This window comes from Megalobrama amblycephala, linkage group LG3, assembly GCF_018812025.1.
Source record: "Megalobrama amblycephala isolate DHTTF-2021 linkage group LG3, ASM1881202v1, whole genome shotgun sequence".
Taxonomy (NCBI): Eukaryota; Metazoa; Chordata; class Actinopteri; order Cypriniformes; family Xenocyprididae; genus Megalobrama; species Megalobrama amblycephala.
In genome coordinates this window covers 57,729,920-57,755,943 of record NC_063046.1, presented here as the reverse complement: position 1 = coordinate 57,755,943, position 26,024 = coordinate 57,729,920, and the positions used below count along the sequence as shown (strand labels likewise).

The window sequence follows — 26,024 nt, the reverse complement described above, 5'->3', positions numbered from 1 at the left end:
AGGAAAACAATTTCAAAAATGAATGTAAATGATTGAACTCTTAATGAAAAAGAAAGTTTTCTTCCTGTTACATTTTTCCAGGCCTCTCTGGTCCTGCTCTATAACATCATGGTGGTGAATAACTGGCATGTTTTCACAGACGCATACACCAGATACACTACAGAGTAAGATCCACACACATACACACATCAATATTACTAACAGGGGACCATCATTGTACACTGACCAAGAGTGGACCAGTGTTTCTGGTCATTTTCAAGAACCAAAAATGACATTTCATAATATAGCTAGAAATATGTAACTGTATGTGAAAACACAAAGTGAATTGGCACCAAGTCTTTCTTCAAAATGTTACGTTAACTTTTTTTAAACTTAAATCTAAAGTTTTAAACATCTCACCAGTGCACAAATAAAGTGCATTAAACTCTGCTGATTCCATAGCTCAAGAGTTAATTAATATAATCAAAAAAATATAAAATATATATATATATATATATATATATATATAGTTCTGATGTTCACGTGTCCACTTTTGGCGCTTTCGGCGGTGGACAGGGGTCAGCATGGGCACCCTGGCTGGTCTGCAGCAATGCAGCTCGATATGCAACAAACTGTGATGCACTGTGTATTCTGACACCTTTCTATCAGAACCAGCATTAACTTCTTGAGCAATTTGAGCTACAGTAGATCGTCTGACCATACAGGCCAGCCTTCGCTCCCCACGTGCATCAATGAGCCTCGGCCGTCCATGACTCTGTCGCTGGTTCACCACTGTTTCTTCCTTGGAACACTTTTGATAAATACTGACCACTGCAGACCAGAAACACCCCACAAGAGCTGCAGTTTTGGAGATGCTCTGACCCAGTCGTCTAACCATCACAATTTGGCCCTTGTCAAACTCACTCCTTACGCTTGCCCATTTTTCCTGCTTCTAACACATCAACTTTGAGGACAAAATGTAATATATCCACCCACTAACAGGAGCCGTGATGAAGAGATAATCAGTGTTATTCACTTCACCTGTCAGTGCTCATAGTGTTATGCCTGATCAGTGTATATATATCAGCATACCAAGATATTTTGGATAATGCTATGCTTCCAACTTTGTGTGAACAGTTTGGGGAAGGCTCTTTTCTATCCCAGCATGCCTGTGCCCAGGTGCACAAAGCAAGGTCCATGAAGACATGGTTAGATGAGTTTAGTGTAGAAGAACTAGAAATGCCTTCACAGAGCTCTGACCTTAACCCCATCAGACACCTTTGGGATTGAACTGGAACAGAGATTGCAATCCAACATCAGTGCGTGACCTCACAAATGCTCTACTGAATGAATGGGCAAAAATTCCCACAGAATCACCTCAAAATCCTTCCCAGTACAATATTAGTAGAATTAGTAGAAATATTACTAAATGTAAAAGCAACCGAACAGCTATCGCACCATGGTCCCCTGTTAGTTCACACGCTCTTCTGACTGTTTTTAACACATTTGGTTGCTTCGGCTTTTATAAATTTGTACCCATAATCTTCCATGTCAGGTGGTCTTTGGTGTACTTTGTGGCCTGGTGGTTGACATCTTCAGTCATGTGGGTCAACCTGTTTGTGGCACTCATTTTGGAGGTATGTAGATTGTTTGGCTTAAACAATTCAAGATTAACCATATATTTTCCTGATCTTATTGTGAACGATTCATCAGTGCACATTATTTCAAAGGATTATTTTATGACTGAAATCTGATGAACAACTGAAGATATTATCAGTAGCTTGATTTTAGTTAAGTGCACACCCCACCCCGGGGCTGATTGTAAAGTCTTCATTGGTCATGTCAGTCACAGTGCTGATTGCCTACACAACACTGAAACAAATACTAACCCCTAACCGTAACCTTAAGCTTAACCTTAACCTTAACATAGTGTTGGTAACACACCCTTTTACATAGAATTACTGTTTGTCATGAGGAGATCCTGAACTGAAACCATAAAGTATGACCCTTTTTTGACAGGTTAATAAATCTGTTTCTAAGCTTGCTAGTTAAACTTGTGTGTTTTTTGTTCCTGTGTTCAGAACTTCACCTATAAGTGGGACCGCAGTAATACTCTGTCTGTTGAGGATGTGGAGAGAATCGCCTATCAAAGCACTGTGCAGCTTATGTTCAGGTAAGGCTGTGGAAAAAAGCCATCGATGAGTTCCCAGTAACACTTTATTTTGACGTACTTGCGTTGCATGTATTTACTAGCAATAACAGTAAATATGCATAATTACAAGTAACTAACCTTAAACCAAACCCTAACCCATACCCTATAGTAAGAACATGTAATTAATTAATTTTACTCAGTACCTATTTGTGTAATTACACTGTAATTACACAAATGCAATGCTACCTGAAAATAAAGTGCAACCAAGTTCCTTCTCAAAGATTCTTGAGACATGTGAGAAAATGTGAGAAAATTTTACAGTACATACCGCAGTATACACCAGGCATCCTCAAATAGCAGCGAGACCAACCCGTGAGACAAAATGACATATGAAGTACCATTTTACCGTTTCTACAGTTTAAAGTGAGCAGCGCCTCAAAACAATGGAGCGGTTCACACCACAAGCGCTCAGGGCCGTTTATGATCATTCGCAATGATCATGAAGATGAAGCAGATTGATACTTTCGCTAAAACGCTACAGAAAATGAGATTGCAGTAGAAAAAGACTTTTTTTTTCTTTTTTAATATTTACATTTACCGTTAGGCCTATTAATCAGCATGTTAAAGGGATAGTTCACCCAAAAATGAAAATGTGATGTTTATCTGCTTACCCCCAGCGCATCCAAGATGTAGGTGACTTTGTTTCTTCAGTAGAACACAAATAATGATTTTTAACTCCAACCGTTGCCGTCTGTCAGTCAAATAATGCGAGTGAATGGGAACTCTATCAATAAGAGTCGAAAAAACATGCAGAGACAAATCCAAATTAAACCCTACAGCTCATGACGACACATTGATGTCCTAAGACACGAAACGATCGGTTTGTGTGAGAAACCGAACAGTATTTATATCATTTTTTACCTCTAAAACACCATGTCCAACTGCGTTCAGCTTTCGCTTAGTGAGGTCTGATCGCACTCTGACAGTGGAAGTGATGTCTAGCACTCATTGAAGTGTAAGCGCGAGACATCACTGCCGTTGTCAGAGCACGATCAGACCTCACTAAGCGAGTGCTGAACGCAGTTTTACATAGTGGTGTTTTAGAGGTAAAAAATTTGTCTGTGCAAGTTTTTTTGACTCTTATTGATAGAGTTCCCATTCACTTGCATTATAAGACTGACAGATGGCAACGGTTGGAGTTAAAAATCATCATTTTTAATCATTTTGTGTTCTACTGAAGAAACAAAGTCACCTACATCTTGGATGCACTGGGGGTAAGCCATAGACTGTAAAAAAATATGGACGTAGCGTCCGTGACGTCACCCATAGAGTTCTGAACAGCAGTTTTGAAGCGTAAATGAGGCCGCGGCCATCTTAGCTGCGCGTCACCGCACGTCACTCCCGGATAACTGAAAACGGGCAAAGAGGCGGGGAGGTGGTTTGAGCTGATGTGACTGGTTGCTGAAACCACGCCCACCTAGCTCGACGTGACCATGTTAGCAAGCAAAGGAGCTATCTATCTAGATACTATCTAAAATATTAATGAAGATAAGTTTTATCATCAGAACGTTCTAAAAGTTTACTGTCAATCTGCGGTGTTTCTTTAAGATATAGATCCTCCAACACCAGTAGTGTTGGTTGTGCAAATAACAACATGGAAAATCAAATGGGACTTCATACCTTTATAATGAAATAGAGATCGCGAGATGAATCCAATCTGTGGCACTTGGGTAAAATATGAGTGTCCATTGCAAAAAAACATTTTACATTTCTTCTGAATGATCTGCTCTCTGTCATCGTTCTTCAAGAAATGAAGCAATCTGAGCAGCATTTATGTTGTAAAACTGTATACGATCGTATCTAACAAACAAATGAGCCGTGTCCAAAGTATATTTTTTTCAAAATAGTGCAGCAGTTTTAGTTATAATATCCAAGCAGTGCTGTCGGATTTTGATATCCTCCCGCCATTGTCATTGTAGTAAATCTCATAATCAAAACTTTCAGCCAATGCCACGATCCAACAACGTGTGTTCTGTCTCTTCCGCATGCATGCACATCTACACAGACACACATCAGTCTCGAATATTATGCAGCAAGCCATATTTTATAATTGTATAAAATAATCGAGAAAAAAAGCACAAAAACGGCTGAGATGCCAAATTCAGCGGCATCTGAGGTAAAGTGACGGCTCACAGAGAGCAGTGCCAATCTACCTGTCACTCAAGTGACCACGCCCTTAATTATGCAGAACTTTAAGGCTTAATATAATTTAAACGGATAAGTTATAAAAAAATTCACCCCCCTCAGAGTTGTCATGAAGGGCAAAAATAGCAGTATAGACCAAAACCACAATTTGAACCAACTTGTAAACATGTTTTTTTCTGCTATAAACTTGGCCAATTTAACATGGGACTCTATGAGATTCTGCTCTCTTTTGGAGCCTGTCCCTAGCGGCCAGTCGATGGATCGCAGTTTAAGTTACTTCCGTATTGGCTTCACAGGAGAAAGGGGGAGGTTGCCGCTTGGGGTAAGCAGATGAACATCACATTTTCATTTTTGGGTGAACTATCCCTTTAAGAGCATTTCATAATAAACAGTGTTATAATGGGGAAGATTATTTGTAGATTGCAAGGAACGACAACTAAAACTTTGAAATTACCAGTTAACTTTGTTTTCTGCTTATAATGAGAGCATTTTGATTTGATTTGATTTGATTTGATGCATTGTTTGTTTTTAGTAGATAGGCCTACTTATTTTAAGCAAAATTTAAAAATGGTCCAGACTTCACAAGGAAACCGCTGAACCACAGTATCTTTTATCAGTCACATGGCTTTCTGCCATACATTAGGTATCTAAATGTAAAAATAATAATAGCCTAATAAAAAAAATCTGATTTATATATATATATATATATATATATATATATATATATATATATATATATATATATATATATATATATATATATATATATATATATAGAGAGAGAGAGAGAGAGAGAGAGAGAGAGAGAGAGAGAGTTCACATGCAAAAACTTCTAAGTCAGTCTGACATGTTTTCTTTTAAATTAGCATTTTTTTTATCAGGCTCCTATGTTTAGGTTCAGTAATTTCACTTCAGTTATTGAAATGCCTTATTTTCAAAAATGTTACTTTACTCAATTAATTGGTATTTAACAAATTTGACTGTCTTGTTTTGCAAAACCAGCTCAGTCCATATGTGTATTTTTCTGAATACCTCTAAGTCCACCTCTTTGGACAAAAAGACATAGTAAAACGTCAATTTCTGTTTTACAGCTGCAAAAGGAACACTTGCTACTTGTGAAATCCTGTCATTGCCACTGTAACGATGGACAAAACATGATTAAAAACTTGCAGCTCGGCAATTGAAAGCCGACTCATACACACACCGTCATTCATCTTGAAATCACATTATTCGATTTGCGTCTTTCGATCGGTTCTTCTGTGGACTTTTGCTAACAAAAGTGAAGTGGCGTTTAGTGGTTTCTGCCAACGAACCGGTATTTCTGAATGGGCTGATGCTGGGATTTAGATTTGAAGCGAAAGTATTTGATAAACGTATAATATGTGCGGAGAGCATTCACTCAGTATCATAATCTCATTTTTGACGGAGGGACAATTGCATTTTCCAGACCTCGTCTGGGAAGGAAATATCGAGACCGGACCTCTTGGAACTTTAATTGAATACCCCTAATATAGCCTACACAATATAGCAAAATCTCTATCGAGAGAAAAATGATAGGTTAGTAAGAATGTTGTTCAGATATCTGATTTTTTTTCTATTCTTTTGCCCATCCTCTGTTTTCAGAGAGCAAGTCCAAGAGCCGACAGAAGAAGAGTTAGTAGCTCAACTACAACAACATCCTCATCTCCACCTCTCCTGGTGACCCTAAACCCACCTCCAACTCCAAAACAGACCCAGAATCCTCCAGGACTCCATCACTGTGTCTGTGTAGGCCTCATGTTTACATATCCATCCAATTTGGAGGGCCTGTTTCCCATTATAGGATCTGTGTTGCTTCAGGTCGGCCTGGGAAAGGATGTATGTGTTTTCTAACAGAGCGTCACATGATTAATGTTCGGAGGAACTTCAATTTAAAAAGAAGCTTTAGCTCAAGTCACTCCTGCTGCTGGAGTCCCAGAGTTCTTGTCTTACAACCTGTAAATTACAGTAGTATCAGTACCACCGGTTTTGATGTACCCTCATGTCTGGAAGAAATTCGTTCTTTGAGTTTGAAAGTCTTTCTTTTTTTGAGAAACCAAACACATTCTCGTCCCGCATTTGATGATAACCATATTTTTTATTTATTTTTGTAAGCCTGTTACAATTGAACAACATAATAAGAATATGTAGGTTTTTGTATATAAAAAAAATCATGGAAACAAAGGGACAAGACTCGTAACTGTATTCAATTTTTTTTTAGCTTTGTTTTTATTAATTCCATATTTTTGACTGCCATTATTTTTGTTCAGTGCTTTTATTTATGTTAGATTTTACAGAAATCTGTAGAGACCTGTAATCTATGGGTGAATTTCATCAAAATGGTCAAGAAATGTCCAGATCATATTTCACCTTAAAAATGAAAAAGAAAATTGATACAGTAAATATATTGTATAAAAAAATGACAATTAAGCACATGCCCCATCCAAAATGATATATTATTTAAATTTGCAAAGTACAATTGTAAGTATACATTTTTTTGCAATAAAAAATCATTTAATCAGTGTGTCCTGACAGGATTGAGACGTTGTTGTTTTGTATTATAGTAAATAGTAAATTTTTGATTGATGATCATTATCACCTTGGTGCAAAATGTAATGTCTTATTTTTCTTTGTATTGTGGGAAAATGTGACCTGGACTGTTAGTCAATATTGGGATATTTTCCATGTTTTCAATCTTGTCAACAGATGGTGTTTTACTGTAATCAATGCATTGATTTGACTGAAAATTGGTATAAATGGTTGAATAACACCACTGTATTGTGCTCTTTCTGTTCTTTGAGCAATTTGTTGATTGTCTCTGTTAACTGTCTACAGGCAAATTAGATTTTTATCGTGATTAGTTCAAAATCACACAAGCCTGTCTTTTAGGTCTTACATAAGTGTCTGATTGTCAACACCTTTTATTTAGCAAGACCATTTTATAGGATAGTTGGAAACTCCTAGATGATTATATGGACGATAAGCCTCCGGGAAAGTAGATTAAAGGGTTAGTTCACCCAAAAAAGAAAATAATGTCATTTATTACTTACCCTCATGCCGTTCCACACTCGTAAGACCTTCGTTCAACTTCGGAACACAAATTAAGATATTTTAGTTGAAATCTGATGGCTCAGTGAGGCCTGCATAGCCAGCAATGACATTTCCTCTCTCAAGATCCATAAAGGTACTAAAAACATATTTAAATCAGTTCATGTGAGTACAGTGGTTCAATATTAATATTATAAAGCGCCGAGAATATTTTTGGTGCGCCAAAAAAAAAAAAAAAAAAAAGACTTATTTAGTGATGGCCGATTTCAAAACACTGCTTCAGGAAGCTTTGGAGCGTTATGAATCAGCGTATCGAATCATGATTCGGATCACATGTCAAACCACCAAACTGCTGAAATCATGTGACTTTGGCGCTCCGAACCGCTGGTTCGATACGCTGATTCATAACGCTCCAAATCTTCCTGAAGCAGTGTTTTGAAATCGGCCATAACTAAATAATCTTTTTTTTTTTTTTTTTTTGGCACACCAAAAATATTCTCGTCGCTTTATAATATTAATATTGAACCACTGTACTCACATGAACTGATTATCTTGAGAGAGGAAATGTCATTGCTGGCTATGCAGGCCTCACTGAGCCATCGGATTTCAACTAAAATATCTTAATTTGTGTTCCGAAGATTAACGAAGGTCTTACGGGTGTGGAACGGCAAGAGGGTGAGTAATAAATGACATTATTTTCATTTTTGGGTGAACTAACCCTTTAACACACACACACACACACACACACACACATACATACACACGCGCGCAGGGGAAGAAGGATTGTAAATGCAACATTAATTTGTTTATTTACATTTATTCATTTTCAGCATTTATTAATGTATTTGTAATAAATGCTTTAAGTGGTCTATTATAAAGAGTTATTTATATGTTAAACAAAATTGTTTAAAAAAAAATACGCGCTGAGTGCGACGTCATATTGTGACCGTTGCAATGTGAGTAGGAAGAATTCGCGCGCTCTTCTCCAGAGTGCAAGTCCACACGGTTTGTGTAAGGTAGGCAGGTTTTTTTGTGCTAATTGTTATTTCCTGTCGCCGTGCAGGATATGTATATGACAGTGCAAACAAACAGACCATAGACCGGTCCGTTGCATTACAAGCAGTATCAATAATGTCAAAAATATGATGTGCAGTCAAATGTCGCGGTGTGAATGCTGTTCAGTGTGTTCTCATCTATACGCTTGTTGTACTTCGTGGAGTTTTGGCGTGTTTTATAAGCACGTACACATTGTAAGTTTCAAGAGTGACAGCCACATTTAAATACGGGAGTGAATCCCCTAAATTGTCGTTACATGTATATGGAACATGACTCACTCTCGAAAATGAGCAAGTCCCTTTAAGAAAAGTCATTTCACTCGCCAGCTTTCGATTAAATTTCATATTTGAAATCACCAATGAAATCTGACAACAACCATAAATATTGTTTCTAAACGCTCGAATCATGACAAAAAAACGATATTTTTCAGGCTGGATCAACCTAATGCGCATGCGCAGTCCTAAATGCGCGTCTCTTGTGCTTCAATTCGGAGGCGCGCGTCTGACTGTTTCTATAGAAACCGGAGCTTCTAATGGCCACTGCAGTGACGCGATGACTTTACCAGCAAAGACTATAGACCTTATTTACTAGAGAAACAAGCGCGCCGCCATCTTTAGAATATTGTCTTTGAACTTCCGTTTTTGCGGTAGCTCTGTACATTTCTATGGCATCGCTGCTGAAGAATAATTAGCTGATGAAGTGGATTTACCAGTTGTAGAGTTAATGAAAGTTATCATGAGCATTATTATGTTTAAAGCAGATGTCTTAACAAAGGTCAGTAGACCCAGACGATTTTAAAATGAGCAGTTCATTCATAAATATGAAAGATCGCTGTGGAAATACAAACCGGAAGTCAAAAGACAACGAGCGCAGTGCTTAAAAGGGGCGGGGCTACATAAGGTCTATAGAATAAAGGGACTTTGTTACCAGTCGGCGATTGCCTCTTATATGTAGAAGGCGGGACTTATTCCGCCATATTGCGCCTTGCACTTTCTCCCATTCATAATAATACGAGTGACGGGTCTTGTATTATTCTTTGATATATATAGTCTTTGAAATGAATCATGTTCTCTACATGACTCCAAGGAGTGAAGGCTTGTGCTTTCCCAGTGATTCACCGCGCATACAGAAGAGAAACATCTCCGATGCACATTAAAAAACGCCATTAACAAGTTTGGTTCAGTTTGGCTCCGTACACACTGCATAGAATTTCTGTAAATGCGGTTGTCACTACCTCTATTTTTCGGGAGTTAATTCGGTTGTAGAATGCTGTTGTCACTCCCATATTTTACTGAACAGTGTGTGTACATAACGCGATTAAGCACTAAAAGGTGAACTGACAACCGAATTTAGCTGCAGTGTGTAGGTGGTTTCTTATTCAAATGTGGTGACCAAACAGCATGAGTTTATCGTGACTGACACACGCAATTCCCGTTTTATTCTATTAATCTCTTAGTTAGGCCTATATCGCGTTTGCACTGTTACTGAAGATGAAAGCATTTGTTAGTGTACAGAAATTGAGTTGCAATGATGAGATCACTGCTTTCATGAGCTCAACATGTCTGTGATCGGCTACAGTGTTCATCACTGCAACCTTTCATGCCACAATCTAAATATAATGCCATAGATCTAAATGTAATGCAACACTTTTCACGATTAGTTAACCTTGAGAGCTGTAATAGTAAAAATGCGCTAAAAGAGAGAGTAATACTTAGCTATTTCAAATGGAAAGATGTTAGCCAATCACAGTAGTGGGCGTTTCCACTGAAGTCTCACAGCAGACACGCCCCTTAAAACAGAGCATTCAAACCAGAGGGCTAAAATCAGGGTGGGAAAAATGCCTTTTATTTATAAATTATGATAATTTTGGATGTAAAAAGCATAATAATATTTTAAGTACACCCCAGGAAACATTATAAAACAATAAAACAACGCAGTTTATGACCCTTTTAAAACGTCTTCCTGCGCCCCTGCACACACAAACACACACACACACACACACACACACACACACACACACACACACACACACACATACACACATCTGGTTCACTATCCTTGTAGGGAATCTCTATTAGACATAATGGTTTTTATACTGTACAAACAGCTGGCTGGTCCTCACCTTGCTTTAGTAGGAAATACTTCTTGGCAAACATTTAGTCATAATGGTGTCGACTTGTATTGTTCCAGTGAACCAGAATTCATTGAGTGAACAATAGTGTTCCATTTTACCATAATGCTGTTTAAACACTAGACAAAGTACAATACAATTTTCAGTGATAAACCTACTCTAACAATAACTGTTCTGTTAATAACCCTCTGTCAATCCAAGATGTCAAAAGTGAAAACTTTTGCTATCAAATAAACGTGAATTTCTTGGTCCAGACATAGTAACAATAAGCGAATTGAAAATTGGCAAAGTTACACTTTAATATTTTTGTGGAAATCATGATACTACTATTGAAAATTTTGGGGTAAGTAAGAATTAAGATAATTAAGAATGTAATACTTTTATTCCACAAGGATGTATTAAATTGATCAAAAATTACAGTAGAGACATTTATAATGTCTGTATAGTATTTATAATTTCAAATAAATGCAGTTCTTTGAAAAAAAACTGGTGGTATCTCCGGCGCGAGAGTTGTATCTCCCCTGAGAGTTAAAAGAATCATTGATTATCATCAACATTGATAATAAGAAACATTACTAACAATTGGACACCAATATTAATTGATAGAAATTGAGCTGCAAATCAGAATATTAGAATGATTTTTGAATGATCATGTGACACTGAGTATGGAGTAAAATCACTGAAAATTCAGCTTTGCATCACAGGAAAATATTACACTTTTGAAAATATTAAAATAGAAAACAGTTCTTTTAAATTGTAATAATATTTCAGAATATTAGTGTTTTTATTGTATTTTCAGTCAAATAAATTCAGCCTTGGTGAGCATAATTATAACAAACTTTTGACCAGTATTGTACTGTATCATATGTTGGTCAACTGACAACAAGTGAAATGTAGGGCAGGACTTGATTTGTCCATGGATATTGATTGGATGGTTGGGGTTTGCTATTGGTGTATCTGATATGAGTGACAGTTTGTCCCGCCCTCACACCAGTAAACACATTTTCAGAGAAGTAATGTCGCTGCAAGAGGGAGGGGAAGTTTTTTTTTTTTTTTTTTTTAATTAAAGATTATACGAGCACATGAGTTTTAAATAATGATGTGCACGGATATTACAATATTCCATAAAAAACAGGAAGTGTCAATTTTTATTTTATGGTGACTTTAACCCGTTTACACCATACTATTCATCCACCTATTTCAGAGATATTGTCAAACTTAAATCAGGACAGTTAGGTCAGAATTGCTTAGATTAAGAAAGCAGGGCTTTCATAAATTCCCTTAAACATTCAAAACTAGATTATTGATCTTTTTAAAGTGTAGTTTACACAACCTGATTGCGAAGGCTTTAAATAATAAACAAGCTGTTCTTCTGAGGAATGCCTTTGTCAGCTGTGAGAAGATCCATATTGCTCTGGAATGTGTGGAGTTGCCAAAGAGATTTTCAACTCGGTTGTCAAATATCAACTCTTGTGTACTAAATTCAATATTTTAAATGAATCCCTAAAGAAATAAAAGAACTTCTGTCAGACATGCTTAAAATTATGCATGAGGGGTGAAAAAGGGGTGAAAAATTACATATCCAAGTGAATACTTAAGTGGGAATTACTTGTGGAAAAAAGGGGTTTCAAGTATGCGTTTCAGTCAATTTTTGTAAATTATTTAAAGTTGCTCTTATTCGTTTCACACATTAAAACAAAAACTAACCAGGCTACAAGTCTTTGAAGAAAGAAACATGTCATGAATTACCCTACAATTATGTATATAAATGTATATAAAAATTGTGGTATTTTAACTAAATTACATAACAATATGTTATGCATAACATTAAATAATAATATTTATAACACTACATTGCTTTAATACTTTAATAATAATATTTTGATTTCACTCACATCATGCAGTGTAACCAATTTAACTATAGATTACATCTTGAAAAACATATGTTTACTATGGAAAAAAGATGCCTCAAATCTTTATTTCAGTGGTCCATCAAAACCTGAACCACTTTTTTTGTATTCATTTATTCATAATTGTTATTATAAAATGGTTAGTTCCTGTCCTTGATTCTGATCGGTCAATAGCTGTGTTTTATTCACAATAAAACACGGCTATGACCGCTTCACCCAATGGTTCTGTGCATCACTACACAACACCCTTAGCAACCACTCTTAGCAACGTAAACTGTTTGTTCTCAGTTGATATTGTTGAAACTTACTGTATAATGTAGAAGAGTATTATGAGAAAGAGATCGATTGAGCGATTTATTACCTGCATTCAGATTTAGCATTTTCCTTCAGGTCAGTCCTATGTTCATAATAAAAAATCTGTTTAAAAGTTTACTGCACTGTATCAGTTGCACTGATACTAGAGATCAACCGATATATCGATTTACCGATATTTTCCCCGATATTTAAGCATTTTACCATAATCGGATATCGGTTTTGTAATGTCGGATTTACAGATAAATGCCGCCATCTTGTGGGTGTGCCATGTGCCATTACAGCGCATCTGAGGGGAGACGAGACAAAGGCATGCACATGTAAAGTATACTTACCTGCTTTGCTGTAATCATGTAACTTTATTTAACATAACAGCCATTAATGCACAAATTAGATGTGTTACATAAATGCCTGAAATGTAGCTAGTTTATGCCTGTCCTGTCCCAATAAAGATGTAACTTTGCATGAATTAAATAATACAGCCATGAATGAGCACATGTTGGAAATAAAAGCGCATAATCTATAACGACAAAAACATTATTAATAATTCTGATATAACATACCAGTTGAGAAATGCAATAAAATACGATGTTTTGTTTGTTATATTCCAATATTCCAGAGAATATTATTCAGTTACTTAACATTATCCAGTGAATTATTCTTCACTCTTTACTTTAGCCTATTAAACAGCTTATAAATCTACTAAAACTGTCGTTTAAAATGAAGTATTACATTTCTGCAAAGGTGATATGACTCCCGTCTTTCATTTATTTTCTCCATTTGAAAACATAGACATTCTACATTTATTTTGCTTAGTGTTAACATTAGTGTTGCTGCTGATGCTTTTTATAAATAAAATTATTTTGGTAATATGAAGATTAAAATTAACATGAAAGACTACTAATTTTCAACAAAAACAGTTTAGTAACAGAGCTCTTTTTTATTTTTTGCAGTTTCAGACCCCTCTATTTATTGGTGTATAAATAAGATTTTTGTTTTCTATGCAAGGAGGGAGTGATTGTTGTAAATAAAATGGTTTGTTCAGTTCAGTGGTGTTGTAATCGTGTCAAAAACAGAAGTATAACAGTAAATAAATATTGGTTCTGCATATCGGTTATTGGGCACATAAACACACAAATTATCGGTATCGGTTCTATAAAATCTTAAAATATTTGTATTGTGTGGTAACCGTTTTATATTAAGCAATAAGCTACTTGAGGCTTGTGCTGTATTATGAATAAGTCACGGCTGAAGGGGTTGCATACTTGTATTTTTATATAATAAAGGCAGTAAACAATCTAAAAAATATAAACAGTATTTCACAAGCTAAAGATTCATAGCAGCTTCCCAGACCACTGAAGACCAAATATATACAGTATATCCATGCTTCTCTCAAGCACAGGTCAACAGCTGGGATTATTTTATTCAGGTGGCAATATTGTCTTGTGTTTTATTTTTTTGCTAATGTGGGTTATGCGCAACACACTTCAGTGTTCTGTAAAAGAGGTCGCATTGCTTCCGGTTCAGGTCTTTTGTACATGCTATGTTAAATATGAAGCTGTTTTACTGAAGATGCCTTCAAAGGAGCTACCAAAGATGAGCATAACCGATGTCCATCACATATGCAGGTATGTGATATGTGATATAAAAGTTTTCTTCTTCTTCTCACTAACATTCGGATATTAAATAAGCAATATCACATTCAAAGCCATGCGATATTGCTCTATATCAGCACGGCTGTGATTCGGCCATAGGCAATCACAGCCGTGCTGATATAGAACCATATCGCACAGCTACGAGGGTGATACTGAATTTTTACATCAGTTCGATGGCACAAGTGTGTAAATAAATAAGAAACAACAAAACATTGTCTTTAAAAACCCTCTTTTGTGAGGAACTACTTCCTTCCGCCACGGATTCATATCTCAAGTTGACAGTTTAACAGTTTGAGCCCAAGCCTTCGTTACTAATTCTAAAACGTCACTTTAGAACTAGCAACGAAGAAAACCTCTCATACCTCTCAGAGTTGGAGGGTTGGGTTCCCCATCATAAACCAATACAGGTTTGAACAATGTTGACAGCTGTAAAAAGTGATGTCAGGCACAGTGGTATGTGAGCAATGCCACTTTCTGTTAGTTCTCCCATGCTTATCTTGTCTCGGCAACCTGCTTGTTTGATGATTGAGATTTTTCCCATTACTAGTTCTATTGAGGGTTTTGCATGTGGAATTTGCAGCTTGTAAGGCCTTGCCTCCCACCGCATTCTTTACTTGCTCACACACAGAGTTCTCATTACACAGCGCTGTATTTTAAGTGTCCTACCCCATTTCTGTCAGCTACAGCAGTCTGTCAGAAATGCTGCTCTCACCATGGCTTGGAATTGGTGTTCGGAGGGAGCAAACATGTCTATAGGAAGATTATAACTTTATAGAGGTACTGCAAGCCTAGAGTGACCACAAAACCATTCAGATTATCATAAATCCTTATCGTTGTCAGGAAGATATTGAAGCGGGGCTTGGGCATGTGTTGATCTCATAAGGTTAAAGGCTTTAATCTTTCAGCTGTCAGGTAGGCTAGAAGGCCATTCCTTTAGCTTTAACTTCCCCATGCGGCTGCTGATGTTAGCTAGGTCAACAGATCTATATTGGGCCTTCAGAAGGAGCATCTCACCTGCTTCTAAATGCAGTGAAGGGTCATCAACGGTTTAGGTTAGGTTCTATTCTCTCCTTTAAATGAGCCATTTGTAAGTCTCAAAGAAGTGTAAACAGTAGGGATTTTATTTGTTTAAGTAGTCCAACATAACAATATTGGCTCATCCAATAGCATAAGATTGGGATGGGATTATCTGTTTGACTGAAAAAACTGTAGACTGGAGAAAAAAAGATCCTTTGCTGCCACTAAAGAAATTACTCAAATCAACATTAAATTGTCTTAAATATTTTTACACTTCATTAGATTGATCTAAATTCAAGCTCAGATCACTGTATTGTTTGGTTTTGGAATGCATTGATCATAGTATAATAAGTGTGCAAAGATGAAAATTATATTTCATCAATATCAGTTCACGTTCACTATTCAAGGAAAATTGCATTCTTGGAAGCTGCAAACTATTTGTACTAAAAGTTTTGAAACATACTCCAGACCACCTTCTCAAGCAAAACCTCAGATCAACCAAATGAACCAAACTCTGACATCAAGCAGGTTCTGCTCCACAACAAAAAAAAAGTGTTCTTTTGTTGAAAATTTACTGTTAATTATATGTTTGAATAAATTTGCCATGAAGTGCTTATGACATCTACCTTATGTGCAATTATTATATCTGAAAATAAATAGCAGCTGAATATAATACATCTGTTGTAAATTGTAACCTCTAATATTATAGTGTACCAAATAGACCCTTTATAGTTTGCAGCATTATTAGTGAGAGATTTTTTTTTTTCTCCTTAAGAAAAATCATTTCATATCATTCTGAATAATCGGCTACCGGTATCAGCAGAGAAATTTAGTATCGGTGGATCTCTAATAATAACACACATAAGTGACCAAAATGTATTGTAAAGAGCACATCAGTGCTGAGAAAATGCTCTAAACATGTCCTTCAAACTCTCTTGAAAGCACTCTGGCTAAATCTGGTGGTACTGTTTATGCCATATACCAGTTATCAATACTAAAAGTTTAAGTTCATCAAGCTTATTGATCTCTTGGCAACTTGCTGCTATTGGTGTCACCCTAACATTTTCAGTATTGTTGGACGCTGGTTTTGAACCCATTGTTTGGGGAAATTTGACAGATCTGTTGTCTTAGGCGGGAAGTTCAGCTAAACACCTCTTTTAAGCACTAATGATGCCCCTCATTCTCACCTCCCTCTATTTCTTCTCGGTCCGATCACCCGCCCAGCACCTGGACCCCATCCTCGAATCCCGCTCCTGAAAACTCGGCCTTGCCATCTTTTTTCAAGCTGTAATTAAGGAGATGGCTAGACAGGCTCTGCTGAAATAGGAGTGAAAGAAATGTCCAACCTCACCCTCTGGCAGGGCATGGCGAAGAAAAGGAGAGGGTGTCACTGCACCTACACAATGCAGTTGGATCAAGGAGGGTCCTCGATTTGACATGTAGAGACTGGACCATCCACTCCTCTTGCTCCTCCTCTATTCTCCTCAACTGCTTCAATTCAACGCCCTCTCCGCACACCTCCCTCACTGTAATTAGGTGGCTGTCCCTGCCGCGCGGGGCCCTTTTGACGTTCGGTGTGCGCGGCAGCCCCAGCAGATGCACCTGCCCCTGTCTTCCTCCGCTCAGGTGAGCGAGGGCAGTTAATCTCCTGCGACCCCTGGCAGACTCTCCCAAACACCTGTCTGCCAGGTGCTGCTTTATCACCTGGCCGCTCCCTGTTCTGGCCTGGTCGAGGATAAGGAGGGCGGGAAATAGCAAGGGACAAAGAGAGAGAAAGTTCAGCACTCTTCAGCTCCAGCTCAGCCCTCCCCTTTCTCCCGCTGCCTGGTCTTTTGTGGATGGCAGCTGCTTAGGTGTGTGTGTGTCTTTGTGTGATCAAAATGTATTGGAGTGATAAGAATAGTTTGGAATTGTTCTTCTAAGAAAGACTTTAACAAGTTATCAGTAGTAGAACTTGTCAGTTAAGTTGTAGCACCCTACTGATGACTTGGTCGACCACTTAATCTGTGAGAGGCTGCACTTTTTTTGTGAAAAAAAAGTTATAGTGTTGATAAGAGTTCTTGCCTTTCTGAGTTTACGCAACTGACATTGAACTCTTTCAAACTCAAGCTCTGCATCTAAATATGCCTACTGCCCTAATACTTCCCTACTTTCCTAATAAAAACAATTTGTGAAAAGAAGACTATGTCCGAATTTTATGGTATTCATAAATCAATTGGTGGAAAGTACCTACTACTTCCGCCAAGACTGATGGACGCTTTACTATTCCATGAGGCCAAAGAAGAGGAGTTGTGAATGGCAGTGAAGTGATGCTGATGGTATATAGTAAGTCACATAAGGGACAACATGGAGAATGTAGAACGTCCGAATATCATTCATACTACATACAGTCATACTTTATAGAACATACTTTTTAAACCATCGCAAAGTTATTCATCAAATGTAGTACCTACTCAGTATGCAGTTTGAGTTGCAGCTAAGTAGTACAAACTCAGATTTTGGTATTTTATATTCGTTTTAAAAGCAAAACCCACCAATTAGTACAGTCAATTCAAGGCACATGCCAAGACGTGTAAATGTTCGCGTAGCAAGAAAATTTGGGCTGTCTGATGTGCAAGATTCTCAATTGTCACAATTCTTGAATTTGTGTACTGTCTGTTCACATTTTCATGTATCTCACTAAATATTCAGCCCAATTTCCACACATAACTCCTCTCCTGTCACCTCGAGGTATCGTAAAGTGTCCACTGGGTGCAAAATTTAGAATCTTGGTGGTCAGTTTAGGATCAGTAGGTCATTCAGGTGTTTTTTGGAATATTTGGGTGCATGGTGAGTCCCTGACATGACAGGACATTGCTGTGCAACAAATATCTGCTGTACATGAGTGCTGTACAGTGATGTTGTTACATGTGTTTTGCGTAATGTAACTATATTGTGGATTTCAACATGGCTGGAATGCCATGTTGAAATCAGAATCCAGGACTGCAGATAACAGTTTTAAAGTAATATTTTTGTATGACTCTTTAGAATACTTCATTTTGATTGGTCAGTTGTGGCATTCAAATTTTGGTTGTAACATCTGCTAAACTTTATGAGTGAATGTTGTCTCTCTTGTCATTCTGTAGGCTCTCATCCATGTTATAACTGGGATAATGTGCTGCCCATTGGTCATTATTGCAAAATAAACATCTCCGCCTGGCGTCGCCCTAACAGCCCTTTGTAAAATACAGCTTTCTTTTTTCTTTCTTTCTTTCTTTCTTTCTTTCTTTCTTTCTTTCTTTCTTTCTTTCTTTCTTTCTTTCTTTCTTTCTTTCTTTCTTTCCACCCCATCTATGTCTCTCTCCCTCTTTCTCAAGAACTGCCCCTTCGCTTCGTTCCTCAGGTTGCCTGCGATCTCTGAATGGGCACTCTTTAGGGGGAATAGCTGGGGTTCAAAGCGCTGTGCTCTGGCCGACTGAATGGAGTGAAAAGGATCTTTAACAAACATCCCCTGTGTGCCAGGCGCTCCAAACCCTCCAGTAATAAATTAACTTGTGGCCAAAGTGCAGCGAACATTCTGCAGCAGCGGAAGCAATCTGCTGCTATCTCACCCTACCTCTCCCAGATTAATGAAACAGAATGCTGGCCAATTTGCATACAGGTGAGAAGAAGAAAAAGCCAAAAGAAGCAGGTCTAGATAAAGGAAGCGAATGGGGTGATGAGCTTTGAATAGCAAAAGAGGGATACTTTCATGCACGGGGACGAGTGAGAGAGAGAAAGAGAAAATAAGAAAGAGAGTTTTTTTCCCCTCATCCTCAAAGGCCGGGGTCAGTGCTGGCATTTGAAGAGACTGTGCAGCAGCTGTCTACATAGCTCCATCATTAGTTGCAAAGGGGGCCATTAGTCCTTGTCAACACTGTTCTGGCTCACACAAGCACAGTGCTGATACTCTGGCCACCACTAGAGGTCAGTATGCACCATGTCAGGAGCAACAAGTGTGCGCCAATCAGCCCATGCTCCCTTTGTTCTAAATCAACGTAGACGTTTTGGTGCATGTGGCGGCAGTTGATTAATTGAGCAAGAGCTACATGTCAAAAGACTAGGAAAACTCTTTTTGACTTCTCTCTGCTTTGTTTTGCAAGTGCGCACCCTGTTATGTAACAACCCACCAATGCGGTTCGCATTTGACTCTTGAGTTCTGGTTAAACAAGCCATTTAGCCATACCATGCTGCAAATACAGTCTGCTTGAGAGATAAAGATGCACAGCTGTATAATCTCCCCTATGTAGTAAGATAAGAGTGACCTTTTGCCGTTGCATCTTCTCATCTTTCGCCCTATCAGAATGAGTGACTTATCTGCCTCCCTGCCGAGAAGCAACAGGTCACGTCCGTAGGCCACACTGAGAAAATTGATGTTCACACCTAGGCCAAGTGATAAAGCACAGTTAGTCTTCATCATTTGTGTGTGTGTGTCCTTCAGTGCATGTGTGTAGATATGAGGGGCAGATTTCTGTGTTCTTGCGACAAATGTGAGAAGCGTCATTGATACAGCATCTTAAGTTTCCTGGTAATCGCCCTTGAAGGAAGTAATGTGCCTTTCCCACAGAGACAGGACAATAAGCCCAGTCTTGAGCAGTGAAACTCAGCTACCTGCTTTCTCCACTTGCATGGCCCATCCAGGCTCTCCTGGTGTATGGAATGCATGTGTCGACTCAAATTCTTGCACTGTATCCAGAGGTGCATAAAAAGCTGCGACATTGAGTAAGTTTGTTGAAATGTGCTCTGGAAACATATTGTGTAATTTTATAATTTCTCAAACTCCCTATCATGGGTTTCTAAACCAGCATGTAAAATGCATTGCGTATATTAGCATATTAGCATTTTCAATCACTCCCTGCAGCTTCACTGTTAACTAGGTGCTAAAGAACATGTTGCTAAAAACGTGCTAGTTTATGCTAAAAATGTGCTGTCTGGGCTGGTATTGGTTTTTGCAGTTAATCCAACTGTGTCCTGATAAGAGATTGTTCAGTGTAAAGCTAATATCCGAACCGTTTAAGGCTGTTAGTGGTTTAGTTGCGCTCTAGTAAACTCCACCAGGAGTGTCAGGTCAGTCTAAGCTCATTACAGTATTTTGAGGCACACTGTGGTGGCTAGCCTAGTGACCCTAAAGGGTCAGAAGGGGTATCCTTTTGGGTCAGAGGAAGACTTTGCTGCTATGATGACCATGAGGCAAGAGATGGTTGTTAGTACACCCAGGAACAATGTTTTATTTGTAGGGAATGCGATCAAACAAATGGTAATAAGCGTTCCAATTTTAAATAATTAGTAGTGCTATCAATTGCTTATAAATGTACTAATTAATCACACATTTTTCTGTAATTTATAACGATTAATAGCACCAAGCATTACAATTTTTGATATTTCACATTTAATCTCCAAATTAATGTAGAAAACATAAAGACAGTATATTTTAAATATTTGAATAAAGTTATCAAACAGTCCTCACTGCATAAATTATAAATTAAATATAGATTAATCCTTATTAAAGTTACAAAAGTTATTCAGTCAAGAGCAGTGAGTGATTTTCTCTGTGTCTTTTGTTCTTTGATTAACATTAATGACAGTTGTCACAGCAGCAGGATTATTAGGCTGCTGTCACTTTAAGATCTGACGCACATGACATGGATTTGATCCTCACAACTCTTCACGGTCATTTAAGACTTTATTTAACTCATTTAAGGCTGTGATTAAGAGGATACTTGACAAAGTGGGCATTTTGGCATATTTTTGTGTGTTTTTGTCTGTTTAAGCATGAAAGTGAACTCAGTGCGGCTGGCACGCTGTCTGAAACAGCTTTCTGTGCACATGAAGCCTTGTTTATACTTTCACCATGAGCCTCGGCTGACTGTGCACACTCCTCCATAAATGAACGAGGCTTTTATATTTGACACGCCCGCCGTTGTACTATACTCTGAAATGACAGGGGGCGACTCTGAGTAATTGTCCTCTAAACCATCAGAAAGCAGCGGTGAGAAGTAAGGTACACAAGTGACAATGTTTGTTTTTATTATACACTTCACCAAACCTGCGCAAAAAGAACCAAAGAATCATGTAAAATCCAGTAAACCTTGAGATTTTAACTTTTATGGATATGAGAAAATATGTATAAAACTAAATTAAATACCAATCTTTTAAATATTTTCTAATTTCATTCAACTTTTTTATTTAATTTCATGAACATTTTTATTAAACATGTATCTTTATTGACATTAAAAAAAGGTTTATTTCTGCTATTGTAGGCTAATTTTGTAATTAATTAGAATTAATTCATTTGTAATTAAGTGGGATTAATTAATTTGGAAACTGGGTAGCTGCGCAAACTGGGTGCCAGATGGTAAAGACGTACCTGCTTGGCCAGGCGTCAAAAATGACGTCATTTTTGCCGCACACACCTTACCTTGCGGATATGGGGAGTATAAACTTAGCTTGAGTCATGTGTCATCTGTCACACAGACGGGATTCACAGACAGCGCACCAGGACAAATTTAAGTTATTTTTTGCATCTTATCGTGCTTGAATAGTTAAATAGCACTTGAATGAATGATAGCATGATCACATAATGTAATGCTTGCTAAAGGATGACGGAAAAAAATGGATGCTGTGTTAATTGCTTTAAATATTTTTAACGCGTTAAACTGAAAAAAATTAATCACATGCGTTAGCGTGTTAATTTTGACAGCACTAATAAACAGTAAAAAAAAAAAAAAAACCTGCAGAAATTAGTATATATGGAAAATATCCAGTCAGAATATAAAATTGGAATCCAAATGCATTCTGGGACAGTTAATCAACCAAATCCAGGTACAGTATCCAAATACAAGGTCAAAATGCAAAGGGCAACTGAATGTAAACTCCTTAGTTATATCCTACCAAAGGATACTGAGAAGGATGGGTGCATGTGTGTGGAAAATTTACTAATGATACTCATATTTTAATATTTTGTTTCACTTTAAAAGGAGACTCAAAAAAAAAAAAACAGAAAAAAACAGCATTATGTCACTGTTCTGTCTCTTGTATAAGAAAGTTTAGCTTTATACACCATTGTTTACCTAAAATATGGTATGATACATTTAGGGTTCAAAAGTTTGTGGTCAGCAGTTTTCAGATTGTTCCCACTCATTTGCAGCGAGTCAGCCATCATTTATCAATTCTTTTGGCCATTCATGCCCTATCTTTATCATCCTGTCATTCACTGGTGCTGTGCCCCATTGATGAGACACAGTAAGTCTAGCTGTCCGTGACATCAGCCTGTCTTCTGAGAACTTTGACACAATTTAACCCCAGTTCAGAGGCCATAGCATCCATGTATTGGGAATGAGTAGGCTTTTTTTTTTTTGGATGGCCGTGAGGAAATGCAGATGGAGTAAAGTCTTTGAGGAAAAGATTTGAGAAGGAGAAAAGATAATGCTAGTGAAACAAATAAGCCAAGTAAATAGAGAAGAAAGACAAATAATCTCATAGGAATGGGAACCCCTCGGACTGGACAGGGCGAGAAGGAGGCCGCTCTATTTCTCGCTTGCCTGCTCCATTAGCATGATGTCCCCCCCCCCCCCCTCGCACCCCCCGACACGACACATGCATACCTCACACAGTTGCCATCGTTAGTGACCGCAGCCTGTCAGCCGCTGCCGTGTTGTACTGGGCCGTGCTGGGCTGCGCTGGGCCAGGCAGGGCCCCCTTTGTGCCGAAGCGGAGAGGAGGGGGCGAGCGGGCCTGACGGCAGGGCCTTGCAGCTGTCGCGAGGGTCGAGCCATGGACGCCTGTGATCAGCCAGCCGTGAAATCTGCCCTGAACAGAACTGCATTCAGAGCCTGACCCTCTCACACACACTCCCAAACACACACACACTCGCTGCGACACTCCGCTCTCTTTGGTGCTAAATCTTCCCCAGGCTTGTGGAGCTCGTCTGGCGCCAGCTATTCGTTGCGCCCTGCCTGTCGATAACCCTTGCTTCCCCAAAACCCCCACTCATGCCTCCTTGCTTTCCTCTCACACAAACAGACCCTTTCCCCCACCTTTTTCTGTGCCAATCTCTACAGTAGATTTAAAGAAATCGATCAGCAAGCATTAATAATTAATAATTTGCCATCAAAATACAGTAAGTACAAAGAGTGTGAGATGAAGGATTCACATGTTCAGAAGGATTTTTTTGGTACCAGAAAACCTTTTTTATCAAGAGGTTTTTTATGTCGTGTTTTTGATGACTGTTTACAACAGTTATAATCTGACTAGTGTACCTTTCATAAAGGTAAACTTTCCTTCATTAAAATTGTTTTATCAATAGTACTTTTGAAAAATATGTTTAAAATAAACTACACTCATATTAGAAGACTCCAGTCACATCAGTAGCCCAATAAAAGTTGTTTTATTTTACAGGAAGTGGGTTGCCTCATGGGGGCGGACATGTTGAGATCACATGAACAGCTGAATATTACTTTATCTCAGTCAGAGGTGGAAAGTAACTATTTACAAATACTTTCAGTAACACTTCAGTGTGGGGAACAATTATCACTTTTAACTAGTTGCTTATTAGGTTGCATATTGGCTGTTTATTAGTACTTATAAAGCAAATATTAATGCCTTATTCTGCATGACCATATTCTACATCTCTAAATCCTACCCAATACCTGAATTTAACCACTACAACAACTACCTTACTAACTATTAATAAGAAGTGATTAGGAGTTTATTGAGGGGAAAATTAAAGTTAATAGTGAATATGTGTACCCTATACTAAAGTGTTACCATACTTTCGTTACAGTACTTGAGTACATTTTTTTTTTTTTTTTCTACTTTCTTGAGCATAGTTAAATTGTGGTACTCTCACTTACCCTTCTTTGCTTTTGCCCTTCTTAAAAAACATTCAAATGATCTTACGTGGACTTACTTTTCATAATTAGTAATAAAACAATCTCTCTTGGCAACAGGGATAGCTAGTACATTTGCTTAGTATATCGTCAAACACAACAATTTATGAGATTAATATCATGTTGTGACAAGCAGGGCGGGGTGAGAGCCATGGGGGAACGGCGTGAGGCCGGTGGTGCAAGTGATAATGAGCATCAGCTGCGTGCTGCACCGGTCTCGTATCTCTCACGGAGGAGCTCCGGAAGCATAAAAGCGGGAGCAATGACAGTGAAGGACGAGAGAGGACCAGGCCTGGATTTGTGTTATGTTTTATCATGTTATGTGTGTGTGGCAGTCATCCATGAGGGACTGCTGCCATTTTACTTTTGTTTTGTATTTGTTTATTTTATATTCAACTGGTTGTTGAATGTTTGCCGGTTCCCGCCTCCTTCTTCCCATATAAACGAATGTTGCTACATTGGTGCCGAAACCCAGGAGGAAGGAGGGACATGCTGTTGGAGAGCCCTCACTGCTGAGGGGGATCGTGGTGCTGAGGAGGTTGGGCAGCGCGAAAGACTGAAGACCGTGAGTGGCTGCCCGAGGGAGTGGTACTGGAGCGAGTATACAATGTGTGGGACGGAGAGCTTGCTGCCATGCTCCTGGGTTGAGGTGGGGTGGCTGCCTCCTGAGCCGGAGCGGAGGAGTTGCCGCCGTTCACGATGGGCCAGAGCCTGCTGTCGTCTGCCGTGAAGGGTAGGAGCAGGGAACAGGGGACTCGCTGCCGGCTGCCCTCAGCTGGAGGAGACATCGCCGGCCGCCACGGGGCAGAGGAGTATCGAGCCGTCCACCGAGCGTCCAGTAACATCACAGTGTCACCGCGTGGAAGAGGCTCTCAGCTGGCTGAGGACCGAGTGGCAGTGTGTCCAGGAACCGGAGCAAGAATTTTAAACTTTTTTTTACTCTCTCATCTCTGTCGCTCCTTGTGCTTCTGTCTCCTTTTCTCTCGTCTCGTCTGTCCTTAACCCCAGGTGCTGCAGCTCCCGGGGGAGTAGAGCGCAGTCTCGTGGGTACCCCCCAGCCTGCGAGGGGCGATGGGGGTATGTGACAAGCAGGGCAGGGCGAGAGCTGTGGGGGAACGGCGCGAGGCAATTGCGAGAGTGATAATGAGCATCAGCTGTGCGCTGCACCGGTCTCGTATCTCTTATGGAGGAGCTTGGGAAGCATAAAAGGGGGAGCGACGACAATGAAGGACGAGAGAGGACCAAGTCTGGATTTGTGTTATGTTTTATTATGTTATACTTATGTGTGTGCGGCAGTCGTCCATGAGGGACTGCCACCATTTTACTATTTGTTTATTTTATAAATTAAAGTTGTTGAACGTTTGCTGGTTCCCGCCTCCTTCTTCCTGTATAAATGAACGTTGCTACACGTTTTGCTCCAAAATCACTATATACACATAAGTTGCGTTTGAAATATCTTCTGTGGTCCTATGTTGCTTCTTAACACAGAATAAGACAGAAAATATATTGTTAGAAAATTCTATGATACAGACTATGTCGGTTAGCGTTGCATTATAGATATACATTATTCTTATGAAAATACCTGAGATGGCTTGAAGAACACAGATATATCCTCAGAATCATGTGTTTATTGTC

General features: G+C 38.6%; 2 protein-coding genes across 2 annotated transcripts in view; both read left to right on the top strand.

Annotated features, from left to right (window-relative positions):
* Positions 1-7,124, top strand: part of tpcn2 (two pore segment channel 2) — a 28,689-nt gene extending 21,565 nt beyond the window's left edge. The window contains exons 22-25 of the mRNA XM_048186195.1: positions 82-164; positions 1,535-1,616; positions 2,061-2,152; positions 5,960-7,124. Of these exons, the coding sequence (XP_048042152.1) occupies positions 82-164; positions 1,535-1,616; positions 2,061-2,152; positions 5,960-6,038 (336 nt within the window). The 3' untranslated portion in view covers positions 6,039-7,124. The remainder of the gene's footprint in view (positions 1-81; positions 165-1,534; positions 1,617-2,060; positions 2,153-5,959) is intronic.
* Positions 7,125-8,357: 1,233 nt separating this feature from the next.
* Positions 8,358-26,024, top strand: part of ccnd1 (cyclin D1) — a 213,674-nt gene continuing 196,007 nt past the window's right edge. The window contains exon 1 of the mRNA XM_048186197.1: positions 8,358-8,418. The gene's annotated coding sequence lies outside the window, so the exon portion shown is untranslated. The remainder of the gene's footprint in view (positions 8,419-26,024) is intronic.